The 24,327-nt window shown below is 45.2% G+C and overlaps 1 protein-coding gene across 4 annotated transcripts in view; it reads left to right on the top strand.

Annotated features, from left to right (window-relative positions):
* RANBP3L (RAN binding protein 3 like) overlaps positions 1-24,327 on the top strand; it is a 71,269-nt gene that overhangs the window by 8,734 nt on the left and 38,208 nt on the right. For 2 of the 4 annotated variants that reach the window (XR_008317172.1, XM_053300400.1), the window contains exons 2-5: positions 14,918-14,976; positions 15,432-15,468; positions 20,749-20,826; positions 21,195-21,269. Coding sequence is in view for 3 of the 4 variants with exons in the window: in XM_053300400.1 (XP_053156375.1) it covers positions 14,918-14,976; positions 15,432-15,468; positions 20,749-20,826; positions 21,195-21,269 (249 nt within the window). In the remaining variant the exon portion in view is untranslated. Of the gene's footprint in view, positions 1-1,186; positions 1,305-14,917; positions 14,977-15,431; positions 15,469-20,748; positions 20,827-21,194; positions 21,270-24,327 lie in introns of all 4 variants that reach the window. The other 2 variants (XM_053300402.1, XM_053300401.1) reach the window with 2 other exon arrangements.

Raw genomic sequence — 24,327 nt, 5'->3', positions numbered from 1 at the left:
AACGTGTGGCAAGTTTCATGGCTCTAGGGCCAACTGGTGACTTTTGGTGCGGGGTTTCCCCCAATTTTCCCATTCACCTCTACGGGGTGTGTGTGTGTTGCCATTTTGCAAATTCCAAAATTAATTCCAACATTTTAGAATTAATTTTGACTTTATCTAACCAGTTTTCAGGGGGAGGGGGACTGGATTTGGATTTTACCAATTTTGGTTAATTTTGGATAAAATCTGAATTTTTGAATCTGAATTTGCACAGACTAACAATTTACTTCCAGTGTGTTTATGGATGAAACAGAAATAATGTTTTCACAGCAACTGAGATTATTTAGATGCATCCTCGATAATCCAAAATGTTCCTCTTCAAGGTCAAGTTCTGAAAATAGCAGCTTTCCGTATTTAAAGCAGCAGCCAGCTATAGGTGGTGCTGAATGGCTGGTGTCACAAAACTATCTCTCCCTCTTTCCCAAATCAGCTTTAAAGCTTTTTAGATTTCTGCATTTTTTTAAAAAATTAAAATTAGTGACAAACAAATATTAATCTGAATAAAGCACACCACATTTTTTAAAGGCAAGCAGCCCACATGAAGCAGAGGGGAAAGGCAAGACTAATAATTTCATCAGTGTTTTATTTGCTAGCACTCACATCTGTATTTTGAATACAAATACGAGGAATATTTATATGCTGCTTTTCAACAAAAGTTCCCAAAGCGGTTTACATAGAAATAAATAAATAAATAAAATGGCTCCCTGTCCCCAAAGGGCTCACAATCTAAACAAGAAACATATAAGATAGTCACCAGCCCCTGGAGGGATGCTGTGCTGGGGATGGATAGGGCCAGTTGCTCTCCCCCTGCTCAGTAAAGAGAATCATCACTTTTAAAAGGGGCCTCTTTGCTTTGTTTAGCAGGGGATTTCGATGGCAGAGCTGGTTAGGAAACCAGGCTCATTAGGCTGGAGAGAGTTTCAAAAATGCTGGTCCCCTGGGTGTGGCCCAGGGCAGACTGATTCCAGGGCAAAGTGATTCCAGAGGGGCCAGGGCAGGGCGGACTGATTCCAGGGCAAAGTGTGGTGGGGTCAGGGACATATTTTGGAGGAACCTAACTGTCTGGGGCAGAAGCAGAATGCAATCTGATAGGTTAAGGGAGGAATCAGAACAGAACCTGGAATTTACTGGCTTCTGACCAATACAGGTGACCTCACAAAAGACCATTTTACAGATCAGTCCAGCGAGACACTGGCTGGTTAATGGTAGACTGCCAGTGATGGGAGAGGAGGACTCTTCAGGACAAGCTGAAGGCAAATATAAAGGTAGGAGTTGTTGTGTGTGTGTTTTTTTTAGTGAGGTCTAGTCAGCACTGCTTTGGGAATTTTGGTTCTGCCACCCAAATATTAAACTGCTGTTCTTTTGCCCTCTGATCTTTGGGTCCCTGGGCCTAGCTGTTGCTATTTGTCTAATCTTCTATTTGTCTAACAGTGGTTGCTATTTGTCTAAGCTCTGGCCTTCTTTCAACCCTCCATTACAGTGCTTGAATTATGGAGCGGGAGGTAGAGGCTCTTAATTACATCAATTAATTCCCCATTTGCCCAGTCTTGGCCAAATTATGGCCCCACTCTAGCCTTTAAGAACAGTACCTAGGGCAAGCCTCAGGAAAGGTGAGGGAGCTGAGGAAGAATTCAAGCATTATCATAGCTGCACCAATAGGGTCTTCAGACTAAGATCTTCGAAAACCCAGCCAGATCCATGAATGGCGGCTTCAGTTTAACAGGAGGGGACTGCAGCTCAGTGGCAGAGCATCTGCTTTGTATGCTTTGTATGCAGGTTCAATCGCTGGCACCTCCAGGTAGGGCTGGGAAAGACACCTGCCTGAAACTTTGGAGCGCCACTGCTTGTCAGTCTAAGCCAGGGCCACATAACTTCGGCCCAATCACTGTTAAAAGAGGAGGGCTGGTCTTGTGGTAAAGGTAAAGTGTGCCATCAAGTGGATTTCGACTCCGGGCACCCACAGGGCCCTGTGGTTGTCTTTGGTGGAATACAGGAGGGATTTACTGTTGCCTCCTCCCACGCAGTATGAGATGATGCCTTTCAGCATCTTCCTATATCGCTACTGCCCAATCCCCCAGCGGGGATTTGAACTGGCAACCTTCTGCTTGTTAGTCAAGCATTTCCCCACGGTGCCACTTAAGGTGACTGCTAGCAAGCATGAATTGTCCCTTTTGCTAAGCAGGGTATGCCCTGGCTTGCATTTGAATGGGAGACTACATGTTTGAGCACTGTAAGATATTCCCCTTAGAGGATGGGGCCACTCTGGGAAGACCACTTCTATGCTTGCATGCAGATGGTTCAAGGTTCCCTCCTTGGCATCCCAAATAGGGCTGACCCTATTTGGGATGGCAAGGAGACTCCTGCCTCTAACCTTGGAGAAGCTGCTGCCTGTCTGTGTAAACAATACTGGGCAAGATGGACCAATGGTCTGACTCAGTATACAGCAGCTACCTATGTTCTTATGAGTATTGTTTTATTAATGGCTGGAACATACATAGCACAATTCAGGGATGTCAAGGAAAACAGGCTTGTAACTATCACTGTAATAACTATTATATATTTTGAAGAATTTGTTTATCGGACATAAAGTCATACTTCCCAATGACTTACAGATAAGAAATTTTGCATACACAATCCTGCCACTGAAATTAACCAAATGTACTACTTTTTACATTGGAATATGCTCGGTGGAATTTTTTTTAAAGAAATTGGTATTTTAAAGAGGAAATTCTGAATGTCATACTTTCCGGTTCCCTACAGATACCTAATTTTGCATGAACAATCCTGCTACTTAAATTAGCTGAATGCACTGCTTTTTACACCAGAATATGCTCACTGAAAGGTTTAAATAATGTTAACCTTAAATAATGTTAAGCCACCATAAACTGCATTTTGGTGACAACCAAGGAATGCCTGGTCCCGGGTTTGCAGTTAGCCATTTCCTCAAACCGGAGCTGAGGGAGGAAGCTCCTCCCTCACTCCGGCTGCTATTGGCTGCGTGGGCTGTCCTTCAGGAAAGAGGGAAGCCCGCACATCCAGGTCCCCTGTCTCTCTGCAGTCTCCAATATGTCTGAACACAGACGGGAGAGTGGGGGGACAGGGGTGCGGAACCACGGGTCCACTGAACCCGCAGTTCTGTATTTCGTCTGAACCGGGCCTTTGTCAATGGAGATTGTCGGAAATTGAGTCTGGGAGTTTCTGCACATGCAAAGTAAGCAAACATTTGAACTGGCTGTCTTAAAACAGCAAGGGGGTAGTCCTCTTGGGACAGGGAATTTCCCAGAAATGCAGAAGTGCTGCTACATAATCATTCTTTTAGGTAAAAAGTAAGGAATGCCCTCCAGCACATCATCTGATCAGCAAAGATAGATAACAATGGCAAAAACCATGTTTGCTGCAGCCCGGGAAGCATACAGCACTGGCAGAAAGGAAAGAGAGAAATAGCACCCTGCTCTGCAGTCGTTATTTATGAGGTTGGCAGACAGATTCATTGCCCGGTCCTCTCTTGGCAGAAAAGGGAGGGTTATTCCAGTTCCAGCATCCAGAGACGGCCCCTTTGGCAGGCTCCTGCAGTGACTCTTCCAGCAACCTCCTGTGCTCAAAGTGGCTGAGCTGCTCTGGACTGGAGCAACCCGGTCTTATCCGGTTACTACGAAACCAGCCTTTCAGAGCATGTTTCCTGCTGTTGGTCAGGAGCAGGAGGGTGGGCTGCTGCAGTCTACTCCTCCCCTTTCCTCTGCCTCATCCTCAGCCTGTACTTCTATGTGTGTGATAGAAGAAGCTGGAGAGGGAGGGAGGGAGGTGTTTTGTGAGCTGCTTTTCCTGGTTGGCTATACCTCCTGCTGTCACTAATGGAAGAGAACAGGCCTCACTTCTCCTTCTCCTTTCCTTTCCTCCAAGAAAGCTGACAGTATCGTTTTTGTCCCAAATAAGCTAACACGGTTAGAAGCACCTTGGCCATTCCTATAGGCTTCCTTCTGACCCTGACTATACTGTTTTCTTCAGCATCACTCAGATCAGTAAGTCTCTATATATTTTCGACATCGAATTTTGCTCCCTGTTTTCTTTCTGGAACTAAATTCCCCTCCACATGTATGTTAAGGTTACTGTCATACCTTCACCACAGATCAACAGCATGCTTCTAGTAGAAGTAGATCTCCCAGGCATGTGCTATGTGCATGTGTGTGAGAGAAGATAAACATAATGCATCATGACTAGACAGTGGCCTTCACTCTAAATACACTTAGGAGCCAACACTAGGCTAGACATCATGTGGATTAAGTAAGGTTCCAATCCCACATTTCTCTTATAATGATAACACAGATCTGGGGGTGGAGTTGGCATCAACACAAGCAGAGGTGCTCTTACCCCTGGACTTCCGAGCCCAAGTCCAGAGCCTCCACAGCCCCTGGGGGCCCCCCAGATCCTCTTTAGTTTGTCCTGGGTGGTGTGGTTGCCCAGCCGAGCACGATGATGCTTAGTTTGCAGGGTGGGGGGCTCTAAAGGCCTTTAGGTCCAGGTTCCAAAGACTCAGTATCCCAGGGAGGCACTTATGATACCAGCTCAGGCCCCTTGAGTGAGATTGGATCCAGCCAGCAACCAATCAATAATTGGAGAGTTGCTACCAATCAAAGTAGGCAGTACTGGGCTAGATGGACCAGTGGTCTGACTTGCTCTAAGGCAGCTTCTGGTATTCAGATCTAATATACAGTTAACAGAGTAGTGCCTGTCTTGATCCCTGCCCCCACCCCCATCCCCACAGCCCCAAGAATAGAATATTGTGGTTTACAATATACTGTGAAATCCCAATCTCCTGATTTCTCTGCCAATGAGATATCCAGCCAGTCAGAAACACTCTCTGTCGGTTCCTCCCAGTCCAGTTTCTTGACCTATTGCAACAGTTTTTTTCTCTTTCATTCTGGCACAGAACATTTGCAATTCCTGCCAGCTTCCTACAGCCTTCCAGCTTCAGTAAACAGTAATTCACTGAAAACTGACAATAGCAGGTTCAGTAGTTTGTTTTTCATATCCTTTCCTCTTCATCTCTTTATTTTATGTTTGTTAGTGCAATGTCTTTTGCCATGACAAGTTTTAAAGACTTTACGTGTTTCTATATCGGAGGATTTTCATAACAAGGTGGATCGATCTAATGTTAGAATCTTAGCATTTTTGAAAAATGGGAGGAAGGAGATGAGGAATAATGCCATTTCAGGAGATCCCACTCCTCCATCAAAAATGCCTAGGAAAGGATATAAGATGTGCACTCATTAAAAGGGAATCCTAAATGAAGGATTGAAGAAGCCTGTAAGGACACCAAAGCCCTATTCAGATGTTATGTAATATGAGTGTACAGATGGCTGTGTGTTCATACATGTTTTTGTGTGAATTTCTGTACCTGCATTCATTTTAAAAGTGAACCTGGTTACAAGCCCCTGAAATGCATGGTACAGGTAGGAACTGTACTGCTGTACATGTGTTCAACATAATGTGTGAATAACTGTACCTGTGCACAGATCTGTATCGGATGTGTACACTCATACAAATGCTGTGCATAATGGGTTAATAGGGCTTATATCAGGGCCGAAATTACACATGATCTGAAGTGCTCTATGAAGAGGAATGCTTAGACTGGCATATTCTCTTCTTTAACCAAAGGTACCCTGGGGGCCTGATTCAGATTGGGACTGTGGGAAGGGGTGTTAACCCTTTACTCCTGCACCAGTTTCCCAGCAACCCCCCCCCCGCCCTTCAATCTGCTGTTTGCCCCTGAATCATCCATTTGTTACAAACAGATGCTTCAGGGGCAAAGAACAAGTTGAAGGAGTGGTTTTTGCTGGGCAACTGGTGCAGAAGGAAAAGGTTAACACCCCTCCCCACAGTCCCAATCTGAATCAGGTCCCTAGGGTGCTATTTGTTAAAGAAGAGAATATGCCAGTCTTAAGTACTCCATGTAATAACACATTTAAGGTGATATGTAGCCTGGCTTTTAAACATGAAAAGAGATGAGGAAACAAGACCACAGTCATGCACTGGCTGCTACTGCCCTCTGGTGAATTTGAACAACATCAGAACAGCTCCTATCGGGAGCTATTTATGGCTCGGAACAAACAAAGGTTTTCTTTTAGCTCAAGTAGGGGCAGAGGATTGTGTGGTCTGGGTGGAAGAATATCTGAATCCTCTGTTCTCACTACAGAAAACAGCCTTAAAATGATCAAGGCTGCTGAAGTGCGGAAGGTTGAATTTTCAGCTTGATCTTCAAAGTTTCCCGGCGAAGCACCAAAACTCTGCTGCAGATTTTTAAAGCTATGGTTGAAGAATCTCCGTGGAATCAATTAATTCTGCTGAGACCAAGTGTGTGTGTGTCTGTGTCTGTGTCTGTGTAGAAACGGATTGGCACCTTTATGTCTGTTGCCCGCCACTAGGGCTCAGCAGAGTTTCTTATCACCAGGAGGGCAGAGGGGCATAGAAGGGCACTGCTTGGAAGACATGATAAAGTTGGGAGCAGGGATAGCCCCCCATCAAGGAAGCACCTCAAAAGGTGGATTGGGGGGTCATTTTGGGGGTGCCAGAATGTGTTCCCATTGCCCGTGCCACAGCAGACTCTGCTGCAACACCTCTCTGACCTCACCAGCATTGGAGCCTTGCCATCCTGTGTGTGTGTGTGTGTGTGTGTGTGTGTGTGTGTGTGTGTGTGTGTGTGTGTGACATCCAGTCAACTGGAGTGGAGTGTGGGGTAGACATGCCGCTGGCCCCCTGCTTGTTTGCGCCCCCTTCCTTGTACCCATCCATTGCCTGGTGGATGGATGCAAGGAGGTGGAGGCAACCAAGGTCCCTATTCTGACGAAATAGAGGACATCACTGGTTGGCCCCTGCATGCATGCACACACGCGCATGCACGCGTGCACAAATACACACACACACAGCAACAAGGAGGAGGCCACCTGCCCTGCCTTGCTTCCTTCCTCCGTTTTCCTCATTCATCCTTTGATGCTGCTGCTCCAGCAGCTCACTCAACCATATGTCCATTGATCTGACGCACACGGCTCCCCTTCAGTGGTGCAGGGTGCCCCCTCCTCCCTAATGATTCCTGGGAATTTTACATGCATGGCTTTTAGCTCACATCTCCAAAATGGGGGGTGCGAGTTCACATATCAGCCGGATTTACCCTGAAGTTGCAGTGGGCTGTCAGGGACCAGTTCACACACAATTCTGGCTTTCCCTGAATTAGGGCTGCACTTTCTAGCTTAGCCCAAATTATGTCCAGGGTAAAAAAAAAAAAAAAATCCTCTATTTGCAGCAGCTTTTTCTGAAGAAGAAAAAACAAGGTTTCTGGTGTGTCCCGACACTTCTCCATGATGTGTGGAGGGGACATTGCCAATAAATTGGCTTTTGTGTGTGTTTTTAAAATATTTGCTGGGTGGATTTGCGGAATGCCGAGGGTCAGCATTGGAGGCTGCTTGTCTCGCTGGGCTTCCGCAAGGAAGGGGAGTTTGACAGCTGTATTCCTTATTGTCTGCTTTGCCGACTGTGGCTAGCTTTGCTTGGGAAGAATCCAAGCTGTTATTGAAATGGGCTAAACGGAGAGCCAATGCCCTTTTGGAGCCTGTAATAAGAGAAATATAGCAAAGGGCTTTGGACACTGGGAGTACTGCTTGCTGTGTACTTCTTCAAGGCTGCTTTCCTCCACCCTCCCGCATAGCCTGCCTTTTCCCAGCAAGCCAGCTGGAAACTGAAGGTGGAGGGGAGAGAAACTCCCTGCGAGCAATCATGCAGCTTTGGAAGTGTTTACCTAGGATGGAGCTTGGGCAAAATAGAGCCAGCCGCACATGCTTTTGTTGGCGATGGGGAGGCAGTGTTGTGGTGGAGGGAGCACAACTTTCGTGGGTAGGCTTTGGCCAGGGGGAGATCGTGTTTGCTTCTGGCTGTGTTAAAAAAGTTTGGTGAACGTAGAAAATAGAAAATCCATTCCAGGCTGGGCTCAGAGAACAGTGTTGGCTAGTGGTGGTGGTGGGGAGGGACCCTTATAGAGAAAGGACTGTTGCAAGGTACATTGGTGATGTTGGGGCTAATGGAGGGGGCAGCTTTTCACCATGTGTTGGAAACTCAGAGCTTAATTTTCAAAAATGAGAGGAGCCGGGACTCAAGTCCGGGACTTGGTTGTGACCGCAACAGCACTCTGCACATGCTCAAAGGGTTTTTTTCTTGCTTCACGTAGTTTGGAATGGTTCTAGGTGGGCCCTAGTACTAATTAAGCCCTGTTGAAATGTGAATTGTCAAGAAGTCAGCCCAGGCTAGCATCTCTCCAACTTCTCATTCCAAATTGAGAAAGGAAACTTTGGGATAATTCATGTGTGTGGTGGGGAAGGAATCGCTGAAAAATAGAGCCCATTGATTTCCTTGATATGAATAAATTATCCTAGAGGATCCCTCAATTATTATGCATGCCATAAGTATAAAAATGACCCCCCAAATTGGGAGTGGTTTCTATGAACATCCATGCAGATAAATTTGCTGAGATAATGCTGCTGTTTTGACTAGTCAGTCTTGCGGAATGCTGACTGTCAAACTAACCCCTCAAAAGATCTCTTGCCTCCTCCTCTGTGGATGTGATTGGTTGGAGAAAAAACCCAGAGCAAGCTGTGGGAACACACACAGGAAAAAGATCTGCAGGGAATGCGGAGAGGAGCCAACCCTATGCCACAAGGTATCTGAAGAGGGAATCTGTTTCGCAGCAGATTTGCAGCTGTTTAATTTGGGGGATTAAATGGACTGTCCATTTAATCCCCCAAATTAAACAGATGCAAATCTGCTGCAAAGCAGATTCATTCTTCAGGTACCCCGTGGCATGAAGCCATGTCTGGATAATTTCCTGGCTAGCTTTCTTGGTGCTGCTGGACACTACCAGAAGAGAGCAGGGGCCAGTAGGGGCCTCATGGAGGCAGCTCTCCCTGATGCTCTCATCATGCGCCCTCTTTCCCCCACTAGTGCCTGGCACTGGAAAAGCTAAATGGCCAGGGAGTATGCTTTTGTCTTTTTCCTGAAGGAGGACTCCGGCCAGCTGGATACCTTTCCTGGTGCTGGATGCCATCAGGGGAAGCAGGAGATGAGTGGACATGGTTAGTCTCCCATTCCCTCCAGGCAGAGGAAGCAGCAAGGCAGAAGGCACGGCGGCAGGAGTGAAAAGAGAGAGGGGGGCAGAAGAACAGTATTTGAACTTGTGTTAATCGGAGAATTAGAAGGGCAGTTTGGAAACAAGGGAAGACTGGTGCTGGGAAGTCTAGCTGGAACATGGGCATCCCTGTCCTTCAGTTTTGCTATTAAAGTGGTGATGGAGCTGAAGGAGGCACATGCTCACTGCTGCTGCCCCCACCCCACTGCCTGCTAAGACGATCTCCTCCTCCTCCACATTGTGCCCAACCTGTCTGGCCCCTGATAGTGAGCACTCATAATAAAAGTATTTTCCCACTCACACTCTACTCATATTTTATGAAAGTCCTGTGGAGTTCCTGCAGTATATTTAAGAGCAGAATGCTATTCTGGTTCCTGAGTAAGCAATACTAATAATTACTGGAGAAGAAAAGCACTGCTGTTCATAAACTGCCTACAAAAAAAAACACCTTTACTAGACGGGACATCATTCAGTTCAGGGATTCTCCTTGTCTCTAGATAATAAAAGTTTATTTCAATACACAATAATGAGGTCATTCACACGATCAAAAGCTGTGTTCTACCCAGGTTTTGGAGCTGTGTGTGCTCCCAATTTCTGGTTGTGTGGAAGCAAGGTAGGAGGAAAACCTGGGTAGAAGTGATTGTGTGGAAGCAAGGTAGGAGGAAATCTACTCAGGTTTTCCTCCTACCTTGCTTCCACACAATCACTTCTACCCAGGTTTTCCTCCTACTTTGCTTCCACACAACCGAAAATTGGGAGCACACACAACTCTTAAACCCGGGTAGAACACAGTTTTTGATTGTGTGAATGACCTCGTGTATTCAGTCACTCATTACACACTCTTGTAGCTAGTTTTATTGGAACAGAAAAGATTTGATTATACTGTATGGGTTTCATAAGCAGCATTTTCCAGGTGAGTTTCGCACACTGGCTGGCTTCACACATAGTGTCAGATCTGTGGCTGCCATGAGCCTTACTTACAGTCAGTTACAATCAGGAGCCTTACAGTCTTGGTGACAATATGTCAAGACTGGGCATGAAGTGATAATCAGGCTTGAGGGAGGACTAGGTCTCAATTACTCTAATTGCTTGGAGGGTGGGCTTCTTTATTAGGGATGTGCAAAAAATTTCGGGCACAGAACGATCTGTGCCCGAAACGAACAATTTCGGGTGATTCGGGGCCGAACCGAATCACCCCCGATGCCCCCCGAATTTTTTCGGGCACGAGCCGAATCACCCGAATTTCGGGCACAAAAAATTCGGGTGATTCGGTTCATGGTTGATTTTTGGCGATTTTTTAAAGTTTTAGTGACTTTGGGGCAGTTCGGGGGCATAGCATGGGATTTGGGCAAAAGGAGTGGGGTGGGGTGGTAGTGCCTAATGGGTGCAGGCTACCACCCCAATTTCAGGGGGATTGGGCAAAGGGCTGATTTTTGGTAAATTTCTGAAAATTTCATGTCTTTGGGGCAGATTGGGGCATATTGGGGCAGAAAGTGGGGGCTGGGGCAGAATAGTGGGGTGGGGTGGTAGTGCCTCATGGGTGCAGGCTAACACCCCAATTTCAGGGGGTTTGGACAAAGGGGTGATTTTTTGAGAATTTTTGAAGTTTTGGTGACTTTGGGGCAGTTTGGGGGCAGAAAGTGGATCTGCCCCAAAATAGTGGGGTGGGGTGGTAGTGCCTCATGGGTGGAGGCTACCACACCAATTTCAGGGGGATTGGGCAGAGGGCTGATTTTTTGAGAATTTTTGAAGTTTGGGTGTCTTTGGGGCAGATTGGGGGCAGAAAGTGGATCTGCCCCAAAGGAGTGGGGTGGGCTGGTAGATAGTGCCTGATGGCTGGAGGCTACCACCCATCCCCAATTTAAGAGTGATTGGGCAGAGGGGTGAATTATGGTGAATTTATTTGTATGAGGTTTGTCTTCATAAGGTGAAGTGTGCTAAATTGATTACTTCCTCATATTATTCATAGTAAGGGAAAGTGTGTAAAAGTGAAAGTGGGGTCATGAGAGTTGTTTAATTGAAAAAAATCTCATTTGCTATGATAGAATGAGAATTCACACCTCAGAAAAAACTTCTGAGGTGTGAATTCTCATTCTATCATAGCAAATGAGATTTTTTTCAATTAAACAACTCTCATGACCCCACTTTCACTTTTACACACTTTCCTTTACTATGAATAATATGAGGAAGTAATCAATTTAGCACACTTCACCTTATGAAGACAAACTTCATACAAATAAATTCACCATAATTCACCCCTCTGCCCAATCACTCTTAAATTGGGGATGGGTGGTAGCCTCCAGCCATCAGGCACTATCTACCAGCCCACCCCACTCCTTTGGGGCAGATCCACTTTCTGCCCCCAATCTGCCCCAAAGACACCCAAACTTCAAAAATTCTCAAAAAATCAGCCCTCTGCCCAATCCCCCTGAAATTGGTGTGGTAGCCTCCACCCATGAGGCACTACCACCCCACCCCACTATTTTGGGGCAGATCCACTTTCTGCCCCCAAACTGCCCCAAAGTCACCAAAACTTCAAAAATTCTCAAAAAATCACCCCTTTGTCCAAACCCCCTGAAATTGGGGTGGTAGCCTGCACCCATTAGGCACTACCACCCCACCCCACTATTCTGCCCCAGCCCCCACTTTCTGCCCCAATATGCCCCAATCTGCCCCAAAGACATGAAATTTTCAGAAATTTACCAAAAATCAGCCCTTTGCCCAATCCCCCTGAAATTGGGGTGGTAGCCTGCACCCATTAGGCACTACCACCCCACCCCACTCCTTTTGCCCAAATCCCATGCTATGCCCCCAAACTGCCCCAAAGTCACTAAAACTTTAAAAATTCACAAAAAATCAGGACTTTGCCCAATCCCCCTGAAATTGGGGTAGTAGACTCTACCCATTGGGCACTACCACCCCACCCCAAAATTTTGCCCCTGGGCCCCTTTTTACCCCCCCGAATCGATTCGGATTCGGATTAAATCCGAATCCGAACCGAATCAAGGGTGATTCGGGTGACCCAGATTCGGGCACAAAACAGAACGGGGGTGATTCGGCTCGGGTCCGAGCCGAATCACCCAAAAATCTGAATTGCACACCCCTATTCTTTATGACTGTTTGGAGGGTGGGCTTCTCTGAATAAGGAAGAAAGCCCAGGAGAATCAAAACTTTGTGGCCCAATCCAGAGTGAGGGGCAGGGTTTACTGGACAACATCCCAAAAGGAGTAGGGGAGGTGTGTGAGAGAGTTCAGTTCTTCCCTGAAGGCTTCTGAAGGAGGTCTGATCAGCAACTACTGCAAGGAATACGAATACAAAATATTTTTATTTATTTATTCATTCATTCATTCATTCAATTTTTATACCACCTTTCCGAAATGGCTCAGGGTGGTTTAGAATTTAAAATATACCGCTTTTCAACAAAAAGTTTCCAAAGCAGTTTACATAGATATAAATAAATAAAACTAAATGGATCCCTGTCTGCAAAGGGCTCACAATCTAAAAAAGAAACATAAGATAGCAACAGCCACTGGAGGGATTCTGTGCTGGGGATGGATAAGGCCAGTTGCTCTCCGCCTGCTAAATAAAGAGAATCACCACTTTTAAAAGGTGCCTCTGCTCATTTAGCAGGAGACTGCTCAAGGAAAGTGGAGACTAACAGCCTTAGGCTGGGAATCAACTGGAAGTTCCTTACTTGGAAATAGAAATGATAGGGACCAGTTTAGCTAGACGCCATCAGGGAATTTATAATTGTTTAAATGCTTGGATCTGACTGCATGGTTCTATAGTTCTGGGGAAGAGATTTACTTGAATGGAAGCAGTGATTGTTGATACCTCTATAGTATTGTACACTCTGTACGATCTCAGCATATCCTGCTTTACTTGCGGCAGGGAACCCAACATCTGCAACTTAGATTTGATGTCTGAGTCTGTGCCACCATCTTAGCATATTGTTACTGAGGCTGGAAGTAGGACTCGCATGCATTCCTGGGCTATAGCTGTTCCCACAGGTTCGGTGCTATGTGTGAAACTGGCCACGTAATGGAGAGAGAGGATTTAAATGTGCATTATATATGTTTTAAAACACCCTCTAAAGCCAATGCCTATTCTGCATTTAGTAAGTGGTTATGCCATTAAGAACATTCCAACATAAATTGGTATTCTAGTTAAGCCAAGATCAATATGCCACTATATAAAGTTGCTTAACTATATGTGTGGTGAATCAATGAATATGTTAATATGTTTGTCTTGAGAGATGCTGCAAGTCTTGTGGGACACATTATACCTGTGTGGGATATATTCATAATCAAGTTTTAAATACATGGCCAAGTTATCAATAACTTTCTCCACATACAGAACTCTGCCTCCCTCCAATTTTACTGGGCTATAATCATAAATGGCTCGGGAGAAATAGTTCAGTATTGCCTTTTCTTTAAATAGAATCCACCAAGCAGCAATTACTTTCAAGAGGGCTGTTTGGGCCATAACTGGATTGCTGCTGGAGTTTAATAACATTATTACTTCCATTACATCATTCGCAGGAGAATGCAGAGGAGGTTTGTGGATGGTTTATACAGAAAAGCATGGGGACAACACCAATAATAGGAAAAATGCTAGAGAAAGCTGGTGAAGTGCAATCATAATTGAAGAAATAATTTTCAATATGTTTCAGATATCCTAATTAGGGAGGAACTGTAACACATACATATATTTATAACTGATTAGCAACCATTGTTTAAAAAAATGTAATTACTCCAGAATCAAAATCTTAGTACTACCTAATCATGCCCTAATGTTGCTATTACAATACCTTTCTGTAGCAAACAAAGGTAAAATGTATCAATAGCCTGGTTTTGCACGCCCATGTGAATAGCCTCATGGTTTCACCCACTCAGTTCCTGGCTAGAAAGGAAATTAGGAGGTTGGCTTGACTTCTGGGAGGCTGGAGGAGTCTCCTACCAACTTGGCTTCTACTGCTTGTTCTGGGGTAGAGGAGGGAGTGAATGAGATTTCTTTAAACAAACAATGGGGGCCTTACAAAATAATCAGTTAGAGTTATAGGACCACAACTGAGTGTATTGTCTGACATCTTATTGTAAAGTTCCAGTATGGTGGGTTAGTGAAAGGGGGAGTGGGAAATATTTGGGGGGGAGCACCCCACTATCCCTAAATGCCCCTTGGAATCATCCCTGATGTATGCACAAATGAAGTGTGTTATTAAGCAGCAACTGGAACACCCTGTTACTACTGCTACTTTCAGTGTTTTAAAAAGCTTCTTTTATTAGCTTTTGTGCAATGAATATTTCAAGGATTGATTGCGCCTGCTTCTTTTTGTATAGCTTGCATTATTACATTACGGAGACAGTTGGGGCTCAGTTTCCATATTTGCTCAAACTTTAAACACAGAGAAAGTGCAAGTATGGTAGACAAAAGTGTCACTGTGCATTATGGATACAAATTGTCCCCATTCTTTGTTGCAGCTTATGCACATGCAACAAGTAAACAATAGATACACCCCTGAGAGAAAATGGAAAGGGTGATGCTTGCAGGCCTGAAGTAGGCTTGGTTTAAATAAATGAAAAGTGACTTTTCCAGGGTATAGAATGACACAGAAAACCCCAAAGAATGAGTAAAGAGGAAAGGTCTTTTTTGCAAACTTTATTTGCATCCACACAGCATTTAATATTGATTTTTTTGTTCTTCCCCTAGACAAATCAGTGATTGCGCGGCCCATATTTGTTTTCAAGAAGAAGGAATGGCCTTGCAAGGTATGAAAGGAAGCTGCCCCATCAGGCTCTATTCACAAAGAAATGTGCAGATCCAGATTCCCCCCACCCTTTCTTGTTACAAGAGCGGTCCCTGCTGAAGTCCCTGGAACTATTCTTTAGTTTAGGGCTGAAAGGACTAATCCTAAACTATGTAAAGTAGCGTGAAAACTAGTAACACCACCCAGAAGGGTTGGGAGTGGGGAAGGTGTTGCTTCCAGTAGCCTACAGAACAAAACCGGTTTGATCAAAATTGCAAAAAAGTGAGGGATACCCCAGAACCTCAATTTTTGTTTCACTATGAAATTAGGAGGTTTGAATTCAAGGTAATCACTATGTTCACAGGCCCCCTGAATGATATTCATTCATACTGAACACATTCTCAAAATAGGGGTATCCCTTAATATGACATGGCAACTATCAACCTAAGTGTAACTAATACTTTTTTATTTATTTAGAGGCCTGCAGAAAACCCTGTTTACAAGACTGAAAATGGTAATAATTTGTTTTCTTTTGCAATCTTTCAAGGCAATTTTGTTATAATGGGTGTGGTGGTATTTTATTTAGTGGCTGGAGATCCATTTTAAGTTGTGGGCCCCTACTTCTGTGGCCCTTCTGAAGTCTAGGGGTATGCATGGTACTGATTCAGGCAGTTCTGTTCAAATTTGAACGTCGAGCCTCTGGTTCAGTTCGATGCTCAAACCAGGTTGTACCAGTTCAGAACCAGTTTGATCAGGTTCGAGGGGTATGCTTGTAAAGGGGAATCCTGTGAGAATACCCCTTTACAAGTGGTAGGGGCTGCCTTTAAAATACTTCTAATGGTGGCCAGGAGGGCTGTGAAAGGGCAAATTACCACCAGCGCCAGCTCCTCTATACTTCAGAATGGGTCCAGCACTCCCAGCAGCACCAGTGCTACCAGCAGCATATGTGCGGAGGCTGAAACCAGGCCACACTGCTGGGAGCACTGGACCTGGCCTGGAGTTTATAGGAGCCGCCAGTAATGGTGGTAAGGTGCCCTCTCACCATCGCCCCTGGCTGCCATTAGAAGTATTTTAAAGGCAAGTTTCCCCGCTTTGCTTGTAAAAGGAATCCTCCCTGGATCCCCCTTTACAAGCATACCCCTCAAACTGCTGAACTTGTTCTGAACCAGTTCCATTTGAACCAAGGTCAGTTCGGACTGAACTCAGACCAGCCCCCCCTTTGGGGTTGGCGGTTTGGTTTGAGTTTGAACTGGTCAAATCAGCCCAGTTCGAATCAAACTGGGTTCAAATCAAACTGGTTCCGCACATCCCTACTGGACTCACCCTCCTGGAAAATAGCAGTGATTCCCATCAATGATCCCTCTGATTTTTTTCAGCTCTGTGTGGAATGAGTTTTGTTCTGGGCAGCATTATCAAGGCAGTGTGTGCACACCTGCATTCAGAGTGGGGCCTTTCCTGATTCAACCTGAGTGAAATCTAAATTGAACTGAGCAGACATCCAAAAACTTCTGAGCGTTTGCACATCCACATGTTTTAGAGGGAACAGTGATTCCCTTGCCAGGAAATATCCTCTGTAGTCCTCTCTCTCCTGTGGTCTGGCATCAAGCTGGAGAGTCTGCTATTAGGAGGACATTACATCTTTTTGGAAGTAGGCTCCCTGTTTATACAGACTTTACAGAGTTCATACCGGGAATTAGAAAATGGTTTTCTGTCCCCAAGGGGCTCTCCATCTAAAAATAAATGCACGCCATTAATTTTCTGAGTTAAGAGTTGAGGGGTGACCATACTTTAACCACATCTAGGTTTTATGCCAGGGTTGGTACTGTGACATCTCTTTAGGGGTTGCCTCTTCAACACTTTGACACCACACAAGTCCTGAGCATCAGCTCCCAACACATCTTTCCCCAACAAAACAAGTACATCTTCAACATATGTAACAGCACCCTACTGAGGCATGCTATCTTATATTTCTGCTAAGTCTCCCTTGACCAAGCTAGGAGTAAATTTCATATAATCTTCAAGTAGACTCCACTTCTCTGCTGCACTTTCCAAGTTGGATAAAAACACATAGGTGTTATCTCCAGGAGCAAAAGGAGTAAAGTCCTTGTGAGTGATCTCTGCTGTTGTTGCTGCTGCTGGAACTTTAACTACAATATCCCCCTCTTGTGTTTCACCCACTCGTCTTCCAATTGCCTCTATAGTTTCATCCACTCTTCTTCAAACTGGCACCGTTCTCTGGTAGGGATGTGCACGGGACCGGTCCAGAGCCGGTCCGGGCCTCTGAACCTAAGGGCCTTCGAAACTGTCCAGACCTGGGGCCAGTTCGGCGGCTTGATGTCGGGGGTGTGTGTGGACCTTTAAGGGTGGGGGAGGGTGTACTTACCGCTCCTGCTGCTTTTCCCCCTCCAGCACTACCGGTTTTTAAGGCATTTGGGGCGGCAGGGTACCTGCCTCCCGCCCCTTCCCCTGTTCCTCGGCTAAAAGCCTCAAAAGGCAAACTGTGTGTGTGTACGCCGTGTGCGTGTCACGTCCGTGCGTGCACACGATGCAGGGAACACACGGACGTGACACGCGCGCATGGCGTGCACATGCACAGTCCACCTTTTGAAGCTTTTAGCTGAGGAACAGGGGGAGGGGCAGCAGGGAAGTACCCTGCTGCCACAAATGCCTTAAAAATTGGGAGCACTGGAGGAGGGAAAGCGGTGGGAGGGGTAAGTACACCCTCCCTCACCCTTAAAGAGTCCCCCTTCCCAGTGCCGGACAACGGAGTTGCAGTTCCGTGCACATCACTATTCTCTGGCACTCTGCTCTCTTGTCCTTTAATTCAGTTCTCAGCTTCTCTTCCTCCATCCTCCTCAACTGGTTCTGCTCTTTTAGTACCTGTATGTACATTGGCCCTGGCTGACCACATCCCACAGGTACCCTGGGCTCCTTCACCGTTAGAGCCGCTTGCAATTGAGGATCTCTGATGACAGCCCTCTGATGTCTAGGCACTCACTAGGAACAGTAAACCTAAGGTGTGACACAGTCCAATAAGCTCAGCCTTATTCATGTGTTATTCATCCTTGCTGCAATGACTCTGCAGAGCCCACTCAAACTAAAATCCCTTGGCTAGGTATCCTTGGACTTCAGTTGACCAAGTTCCTTAATATATCAGATCCTTGCCTTATTTCTCTGTCAGTTACATTGCATCCCATTGCTATAGCCACCACATGTGATATCGCACCTTGAAGGTTTTCACATGGGGCTTTTAAAGCCCTTTAACATGCATCTCCTTCAGAATGGAGGGGGTGCATTCACATATCAGCCAGATTTACCCTGAAGTCCCTATAAGTTATCGGGGAGCAGTTCACACACAATTCGGGTTTTTCACTGTGCATTAGAGTGCAGCCCGATTATATCTGGAGTTTTTTTTTTAAAAAAAATATTTATTTAAAATATTTATACCCCGGCCCTCCGTTACTTCTTGGGGCAGCTCACAAAATCCACTATTTACGTCATTTTCGGGGGACAACTTTGAGTGTGCAGTAAAGCCTCCCAGGTGCTTTCCAGATTAGCTGCTCAACAGCAGCAAAATGCTTCTGTTCAGGCAAATTGCTTTCAAAACGTAAACAGCAGGGGGAGCAGTCTCATGAAAATGAAGAATCCGAAAAAACAGCAACTTCTTTACGCTGGATATACGACATCATAGCACTATCTTGCAGTGATTAAATTCGAAACAAGGCATTGGAAATATCAACGGCACCCTGCTGTGCGCGTAGGGACTTCAGTGTCACAACACAGGAAGTGTGGAAGCACACTTCGCAGATACATCATGAAACTATTGTAGAGTTTAATCTGGAAAGCGCCCCAGTAAAGCCTTCTGTGTGTAAAGGTCCCTTGAGGTTTTGAGATGTTTTTGGCTGCTGCCACCTCCTCATCTGCATACGGAATCCCCACTGCCCAATCACCACAGTGCTTTTGCTGCCTCCATTCCATTCCATTCAGAACCACCAGTATAAAGTTATACCATAATTCAAACATAAATACAAGCGAACACCACAAACCCCCATTTTGTCACAGTTACCAGGTTGTGGGTGGCTTTGGAGTAAAGCCATCCACTGGTGGACCCCAGTGACAGAGTGGCAGAGGTTCAGAGCCCTTTGCAGCAGCTGTGCTAAGCATTATGAAGCACATCAGACTGCTGCTGGCACCTTGACACCCAGGTAAACTCCTTGCACAAGGGTTTGGGAGAGAGATACCTGCATAGCAGGGGTGAGGAATGCTTCACAGCAGTTTCTCTTGCTCCCCCACTTTTTCTTTTAATGCAGCCTGGAACCAACACTGGCACAAGGTCTAGACTCTAGAGCATGCATTGTCACCTTGGCTAAGCAGGGTCCACCCTGGTTTGCATTTGAATGGGAGACAACACGTGAGCACTGTAAGATATTCCCCTCAGGGGATGGAGCCGCTCTGGGAAGAGCATCTAGGTTCCAAGTTCCCACCCTGGCATCTCCAGTATAGGACAAGATTTTTTAGGACAAGATTGAACCAACAAACTACAAAAGCATACAGAGCTGAGAGAGACTCCTGCCTGCAATCTTGCAAAGCCACTGCCAGTCTGTGAAGACAATACTGAGCTGAATGGACCAATGGTCTGACTCGGTAGAAGGCAGCTTCCTATGTTCCTGGGTTCCTAAGCCTACAACTTGGTCAGCTCTTAACTCCAAAAATCATGCAAAGATGGAATGAGCATCTTGCTCAGTCAATCTTTATTGTTACGGTCACAGACCAGAACAATATAAACAATACCTTAGATAAAAAATTTAAAGGATTAAAAGGATTTAAAATACAGTTATATCTAAAATTGGGAAAGTTGAGACAACGAAGATAAAGCATCTTGCATTGCTGTTGAAATATGATCGTAGCAGGTAGCAAGGCTGCCACAAAAGATTCCAGGTTGCATTTCCGACTGCAGGTACCACCCAATTTGAATGGAGTCAGGCACTGAGCAGGCCAGTGTCTTACTTGGCGGACTCCTGATGCTGGCCCTGCCTTGCGCCCCCAGCTACAGTAATCTCATTCCAGCTGAACAGGTAGTTGGGGAGTGAGTACAGCCTCTCCTTTTTCAGGGAGATTATTTGACTACCAGCTCCCCACTGATGATCATAAAAGAGGCTGTGTTCTCACAAGGAGGATGATCGCGTTTGAAGAGTTAACTGCAGCTGGTGAGCCTTCCGCGCTCCTGTGGAGCATGTTGTGAGAACCTTGAATTTCCAGGCTGTCCTGGTTAAATCACCATGACATGCTTGTGAGACTCCCTGATCATAGTTAACTCTTTAATCATAAGAAGACGGGCACAGTCAAAATAGAAAAGATAATTTAACAAGGGACCAGTTTGCAGGAGTGCCAGCCAGCACACATGATCAGAACTGGGTCACACTGAGATCATGTCTGCCCTGATGTCACAGCAGGTCGCGATGTGTTCTTGGGCTGTCCTTTATTTGCATGAGTGGTGGGGCTTCATCTGAATTGCCCCTCTACACATGGTCCACCACAAGCCTGTTCTGGAGCATGTGTAGAGGGATGATTCAGATGAACGTTCCCCTCATGTGATTAAGGCACTTTGGATGAACACTCCCCTCATTCCCCAGTCCAGATCATGTGTGCTGGTGGCTAGTGCTCGTGCAAGCCGGACCAATGTCTGTGTGGCCTTGTGTTGAATTCTTGGGTTGTTTTAATGTAATATATTGCTACCATTTATAGGATTGCAGTGCAGGATGATTTACTGTTTCTCCCTCCCTCCACCTTTTAGTTTTCATTGGTTGCTCCAGAAAACGTGCAAGATCCTCATCTTTTTCTTTCCAAACTTCAGACTTCCAGTCCTACAGAGGTATGAGTTTGAACCTTTCTCCACTCTTAGTGCTTTATATTATATTATATTTATAACCCAATCCTAGCAAAGTCTGGTAACACAGTTAACTGAACTGGAATTATGTGCTGAACTATTTTCCTTGAATATGCATTGATTTAGATTTCAAAATCTTAAACATAACTCACAGTGGATGATGTGTCACCCTGTGATGGAAACTGTAAGAATAATAAACAGCATTTCTTAGTATTTACCTAATATCTGCCATATTTTACTATCAAAAAACTATCCTGGTATAATTCTGTTTGCATACTGGTATAATTACCTCTGCTAAAATTATAACATGTGAAGGGCAAAGTAGAAATTATACTTGCTTCTTATATTTCCAGAAACTGTGCTGTCCAACAAACGGATTAGATCATCTTCCTTTACTATTCTTCCAACATTTCCACCATCCCAGCCAGGTAAATTAAAACCTGAGTAAACAGTGAATACTTAAGATCAGTACAAGGGACCACAACAGTGGATTTGTTAAGTCTCAAGACAGTTTTGGTTCATTGGTGAATGGTGGGAACTGTGAGACCTGTAAGAATATCTTCACTCTAGGCTTAAATCGGCTCTTCCTTAAATTAGTCAGCAAAAACTACCCTGGTAAGAACATATACTTGATTTCCCTTCTTGGTCTATAAATGTTACATTGGTCTGCAGAATGGAAGGTGGTTTGAAAGAGAGGCATTGCTGTTTCTCGTGTGTACACTTGTTTTGCTTTCATCTCTAGAAAACAAGTAATGTTTCAGTAAACTGAAAAACCTGTTTAACCAGAGGGGGCAAAGTGAGACAGAAGAATGCATGTACATGAGGGCTGTGCATTGAGTCAGATCTGACAGGCATATGGGAACCAATTTTGGTGCTTTGTGTCAGGCATTATCAAAACAAGTTCCACAACAACAGGTGGGACCCTGACAGTTGGAACTGTGATTAAATTCTCTGCTCTCCTTACTGAACTTTGTTGGACCCTCCCCTTCCCCACTGTCCTCTCACCATCCCCCTCCCTTACCTGGGAGCCAAGTGGGAGCACGAGACAGCAGGCATGAAGTCCTCTTTCTGTCCTCTGGAGCTCCAAATCCAGACAGCTTATTGCAGGCATTTCTCTGTGTCTTCTACTTTAAAAGATACCTTGAGATCATTCACACAATCAAAAAACTGTGTTCTGTCTGGGTTTGGGAGCAGTGTGTGCTCTCAATTTTCAATTGTGTGAAAGCAAGGTAGGAGGAAAATCTGGGAGCACACTCAGCTCCCAATCCCAGGTATAACATAGTTTTTGATTGTGTGAATGATCTCAGAGTTTAGCTCTTTTTAGATCCCAAAGTGGTGCAGCAAATTGTGAGAATTGTAGTTCTTTTAAGGGATGCAACCTTGGTTTAAAAGAACTACAATTCCCATAATCCCACATGCCAGTCAGGGACCTACAAGGATTTTAAAGAAAAGGGGTCAGGGGAAGGCAGGGGGGTGGGGAAAGGGCAGGAGAAGGGTAGAGGAAGGTAGGAGAAGGGGAGGGTCTAAATGAAGATCAGAAAATTTGTGAGTTTTCCAACACAATCTAACCAAACCTGACAGTTTGCGGGGTCAAGTTGGTCCTTCCTGGCAATTTCCCTGTTGAGTTGGATCAGATTAGATCTGACCATTTTGAGCCTGCAGAGGTCTAGTGTACATCATGATTTGAGGATGCATCACTCAAACCACTTTCCATTCTCAAAGACCATAACAAGGGCTGAACAACACATTCCAATTGATTACTTTAATTACTAATACTGTTTGTTATATTAAGGGATGTCCTTAGATCTGGAACATCTCTTTTAATTTTTTTAAAAAGGCACCCTCAGGGACAGCAGTTTAACCCTCTGCCCCCGCCCCTATTTTCCTGCCACTAATCCTTCCCAAATCTGCTTTTAGCCCCTGACTGTTTGCATTTCTAGAGGAAAATGGTGCAAAGGAAAAAGAGTCTGTTGTTGCCCCCAGACTCTGGAACGCTCTCCCACCAGTGAACATTCGCTCTGTGACAGCTGTGGCTGCTTTTAAAAAACCCCAACTAAAAGCCTTTTTATTTACTCAGGCTTTCGCCTCCTAGAGACTGCCAGAGTTCTCGGCTTTCTTGCGTTTGTTTCTTTTTAATTGTTTCTTGGTGGTTTATGGTTTTAATGTTTAATTGATTTTAAGGTTTTAAATGTAACTTTTACAGAATTTTATTGTTTTTTAACTTTTGTGAACTGCCTTGAGATGCATTATGAAAGGTGGTATAAAAACTGAACAATAAATAAATAAAATAAACAAACTCCCCCCTCCATGTGCTGTGGTCCTAAAGAGGCACCCTTTAAAGTGGCTATTCTCATATTAGCAGGATTTTTTTCAACCCCCTGTTGTGTGTCAAATGTCAAGCTGTGGCTGGTTTGTTAAACTTGGAGTCCTCTGCCTGGATTTATATTTTCAACTTCTGGCTGAAATTGATTTTCCCCCTTTCTGGCTTAGCTCCCTTAATCTTTGAGGATGAGCACCCCTCTGATTGGAGCCTCAATCACTGAAAAATTAAAAGTATACTAGCTGGGCCAGGCGCAGAACATCTGCACCTCTAGTTTGGCCCAGCTGTTTTTTCGCCACTGGCACCAAACTTCCTGCCTGCCTGCCAGCCGCCTCCAGCTGATGTGCCACCACTTCCTCCAGTCGGCCGGCCTCCTCCTCCCGGCGGCACAGCTTCACCCGCTGGCCAGCCTCCTCCTCCCACTAGCATGGCTTCGCCCACCGGCCGGCCACCTTCTCCCACCGGCGTGGCTTTGCCCGCTGGCCAGCCCCATCCTCCCACCGATGTGGATTCGCCTGCCAGCGTAGTTCCACTGGCCGGCCGCCTCCTCCCGCCAGCCTGGCTCCACCAGCCACCGTGGCTGTTTTCTTCCCTGTCCCCGTTGCTTATCCCGCGGCAGCTACTTGCAAACTTTAGCGAGAGCTGCCACACATAGGATTAGCGACGGGTACGTTTAAGAGAATTAAATATATAGATGGACTGTCAAGAGAATTTCTACTCCCCCTGAACTATGATAATGCCAGAGTGATCCTTAAGCAACGTATTATCAATATGGGACACCAGATAGATTTAGGTTGGGCATCAAGTTACAGGTGGTTTGGAGCAGTTAAGCCCTTGCAAAAACCAACCCAACTATCTGTATAATCTGACATATCCAACTCACAGAAGAACCCTGACACTAGCCCAGATGGATATATTGCCCTCTGTGGTATTAGAAGGTAGATTTAGGAGGGTACCTTTTTTGGAGAGATTGTGTCCTTGTGAGAATGGCGATATTGAAACAGTAGGTCATGTGCTCCTGTATTGCTCATTTTATCATGATCTGAGACTTAGACTTATTGCCCCTCTTGTTTTTAGATATCCAAATAATTCTGATGAGTTTTATATAAACTTATTTCTTTCTGATTTGTATACTGATGTCTCACATCGGAGATGGTTAATACAGA

Source organism: Hemicordylus capensis, chromosome 2, assembly GCF_027244095.1.
Source record: "Hemicordylus capensis ecotype Gifberg chromosome 2, rHemCap1.1.pri, whole genome shotgun sequence".
Taxonomy (NCBI): Eukaryota; Metazoa; Chordata; class Lepidosauria; order Squamata; family Cordylidae; genus Hemicordylus; species Hemicordylus capensis.
This window is presented reverse-complemented; position numbering and strand designations above follow the sequence as displayed.